General features: G+C 34.4%; 1 protein-coding gene across 1 annotated transcript; it reads right to left on the bottom strand.

Moving 5' to 3' along the window:
* Positions 1 to 279: 279 nt before the first annotated feature.
* LOC113388071 (enhancer of filamentation 1-like) lies at positions 280 to 2,988 on the bottom strand. The gene is made up of 4 exons (XM_026625481.1): positions 2,980 to 2,988; positions 2,410 to 2,682; positions 1,418 to 2,321; positions 280 to 1,195 (listed from the first exon to the last, which is right to left on the bottom strand). Exons 1-4 carry the CDS (start codon positions 2,986 to 2,988, stop codon positions 357 to 359), a joined length of 2,025 nt encoding a protein of 674 aa, XP_026481266.1. The 3' UTR covers positions 280 to 356.
* Between the last annotated feature and the right edge of the window lie 246 nt (positions 2,989 to 3,234).

Here is a 3,234-nt window from a genome sequence, read left to right as displayed (position 1 = left end):
GATGTTTTATCATTTTTTGTTTTTATAAATATATAATGAAATATATTGAGATTGCACGTCTATATTTTTTGTATTTTGTCAATAAATAAGTAAGATCTAAATTAAAAGAATGATTTTGAAGATATTGTAAACAAACACTTATACCTTTTGAATTTATTGTAACAAACTCGCATTGATGTGATGAATTGAGAGATATATAAAGGTTGGAGTAAAATAATAACATTATATCATTGCTACCCGTACCTAACTTACTATAAGAATAAAAACTTTTATATGTGCGTTTTAAATACTCTATAATTCAATACTCAAATTTGAAAGTAAAGTGAGTTAATGACTTCCATTAATTTGTTTGATAACTAAATATTAGATGCTTGAAGCAAAATCAATTTGAGATCTCTGGCAATATGAGATATATCGACTACGGAATCTACCATTTCTTGTACAGCTGAAACACTAGGAAATTGCACTGCAGCAATTTTTGTTTTATTTACTGTGACCGCCAAAGCTTCACTTAATGCATTTGCGCAATTTAAACCGCGGTCTTTAACTGGACTTTGTAAAACATTTCGATGAACTGTGTCACCAATATGTACCAGCCTGTGTGCACTTAGAACAACAAATTTTCCATAAGCTAAAAATATTTTTGGCGGTTGATTGCGTTCAACTGTCTGCAGGAATGCATCAATTGCATTTGCAAGATTTGCCATGTATATCACCGCTTGTTTAGCGTAAAATGTAACTATTTGCCTATCGTTACAATCTAAATCTTCTTCGTTTATTGTATCACTTACATTTGTTACATCTCCGTCGATAGTAGTTGACGATCGCCTATCTTCTGACTCGTCATTAATGTTTGTCTGATTATTTTTGACATCCAAATTAATGTAATCGTAGTCTTCCATCCAATTTCCATTATTATTATCATTTTGTGGCGAATTGGAACGCTTAAATAATAATGTAGCATTACCTTGTATTGATGAAACAGCCAACCTAACATCCTCTGTGAGAGATCTAGCGCACCTAATAAGTTCGTCCAGCGGATCTACGTTATTAGGGTATATTGGTACAGGTCTATCAACAGTCGCTTCGAGCTCTGGAAACCAGCCCAAAGCATCTAAAGTTTCAGTACTGTCTTCTATTATTTTATAAGCATCTTTAAGTGTTTTTACGAGTGGCTTTATTTTCTGCGAAATTCCTAAAAATATTTTGATACTTAATATATTTTATCACCAAAAAATGAAAATCCTGAATATGCAAATCATTTAAATCATGATGAATAGCTTGTACATAATATATTATATATAACTCAATTACTTTAAATACCTAACGTTTTAGTTATACATGCAAAGAGTTAAATGCTAAATATTTATATACATAAAACAATAAAAAAAACTGATGTGATATTAGAAAATTTCACCTTTATCTGATGCCTTTGCTGCATTGCCGGAAACACCCTCACAAAATTCAACTAAATCATATAGTGCAGTCTTTAGTCTAATTGCTGATAACTTGATATCCATACCCGTGCTCTCTAATTTATCTTTTCTTCTCCAATCTGGAACGACATAGCCTAAAAGGATGGTGGTCGCACATGTGACTTCTGTTTGAAGCCGAGTTAATGTGTACAAAGCAGAACTCAATTCTAGCGGTAACTCTTTCGGTGCTGGTGGAAGATCGATTTGTGCTACGCTAAGGGACCGTGGAACATCATATTCCGGCATATTAACCAAGGACGATCGATTCGAACAAATGGACAAAGAATCAGTTGTAAGACTGCTCACCGAGCTACTGGGCGTCATGCGATTCAAATGAGTTGATACCGATCGTGGTACGTCATAGTTGTCTTGCTGCAATGACGGTGAATGCCTTGGTACGTTATAAATGCTATCATGCATAGAAGCCATGGGAGATTGTCGCAAGCTTTCAGGAACAACTGGAGATGTCAAAAGTTGAGGCACTTTGCATACTCCATTTTGTATATTTGTAGAATCGTGTGGCAGTGATGTACATGGTGATTGACGTGGTACATTGTACGTGGTGTCTTGTTGTAACTGGACAATCGAAGGCGACTGACGTGGTATATTATACATGGTTTCCTGAAGAGATTGCACTGATGGGGAATGACGCGGTACATTATAACAACCGTCATGCTGCTGAAGATGGGGGGTAGAAGGTGAATGTCTGGGCGTATCGTAATTCTCAGTCGGAAAACTATGGTGAATCGGACGTGGAGTATCGTAACAGTCTATAGGAGAATTCCTCGTCATCGCCGAAGGATTTTCATATACGTAAACGTCACCTCTTCGCTGTGGCGTTACCACCTATTTAGATGGTACAATTAATAAAATTCATAAAGCTAGTCGCAACTTTATGACATAAAACTAAGGAGGACAATATTTTACTACTTACCCTATTAGGTTGAACATGCCATGATCTCCTTTCCCCACAGAATTCAGTTTGTTGATGAATTACTGGTGTAGTAGGTGGAGTTTCATATACACCAGCTAGTATTCTTAACCGATTTCCAGGACATATACCTTGACGACCACGAAGTGAACATAACCACCATCCTTCAAGTCCGTTTGTATTTTGCTCAAGCACAGTTAGTTGATCACCTCGTCTAAAAGCCAACTCATCTGGACTTTCTGCTATGTTATCATACAACGCCCGAGCAATGCACATCTAAAAAGTAAATAAATCAAAATAATTAAAACATTAAGTAATAAACCTATAATGAAGATTATATTATAGAAATCACAATTAAAGCAATAGCAATATTTATCGTTTAACATCGTTTATAACGAAGAGAAGAAAGATATAAATAGGAACTTACTTTCCACTATATTTGTGATTATTGCGATTATAGTATCTATATAAAACTACAATACTGAAATAAATTATGAACAAATCGGTTACTAGCACCGTTTTATAAATCAATTATCCAAATCAATCATTATTCAGCTAATGGAGAAATCTCACCTGAATCATATTGTAGGCACATCAAAACATTCAACAAAACTTTTATTTTATCAGCACGCGTGTAATATTTTTTGGATATTGTAGGTTTGGTATGAAAAACACAAACTTTTTTTTTATACAAACCTACCAAAAACAATTTTTTGTGTGTTTATTATCAAATCACCAAATCAATAAAACCCGCGAACGATAATACTAAGGCCATTTATCAAAGAAATGTGTAGATAAGCATGCCACTTTTATATACAAATACTTGTA

This window comes from Ctenocephalides felis, unplaced genomic scaffold (genome assembly GCF_003426905.1).
Source record: "Ctenocephalides felis isolate EL2017-DRISC unplaced genomic scaffold, ASM342690v1 CF-g0.4_SCAFFOLD_03572, whole genome shotgun sequence".
Classification (NCBI taxonomy): domain Eukaryota; kingdom Metazoa; phylum Arthropoda; class Insecta; order Siphonaptera; family Pulicidae; genus Ctenocephalides; species Ctenocephalides felis.
The sequence above is the reverse complement of the archived record's forward strand: the minus strand, read 5'-3'. Positions and strand labels throughout refer to the sequence as shown.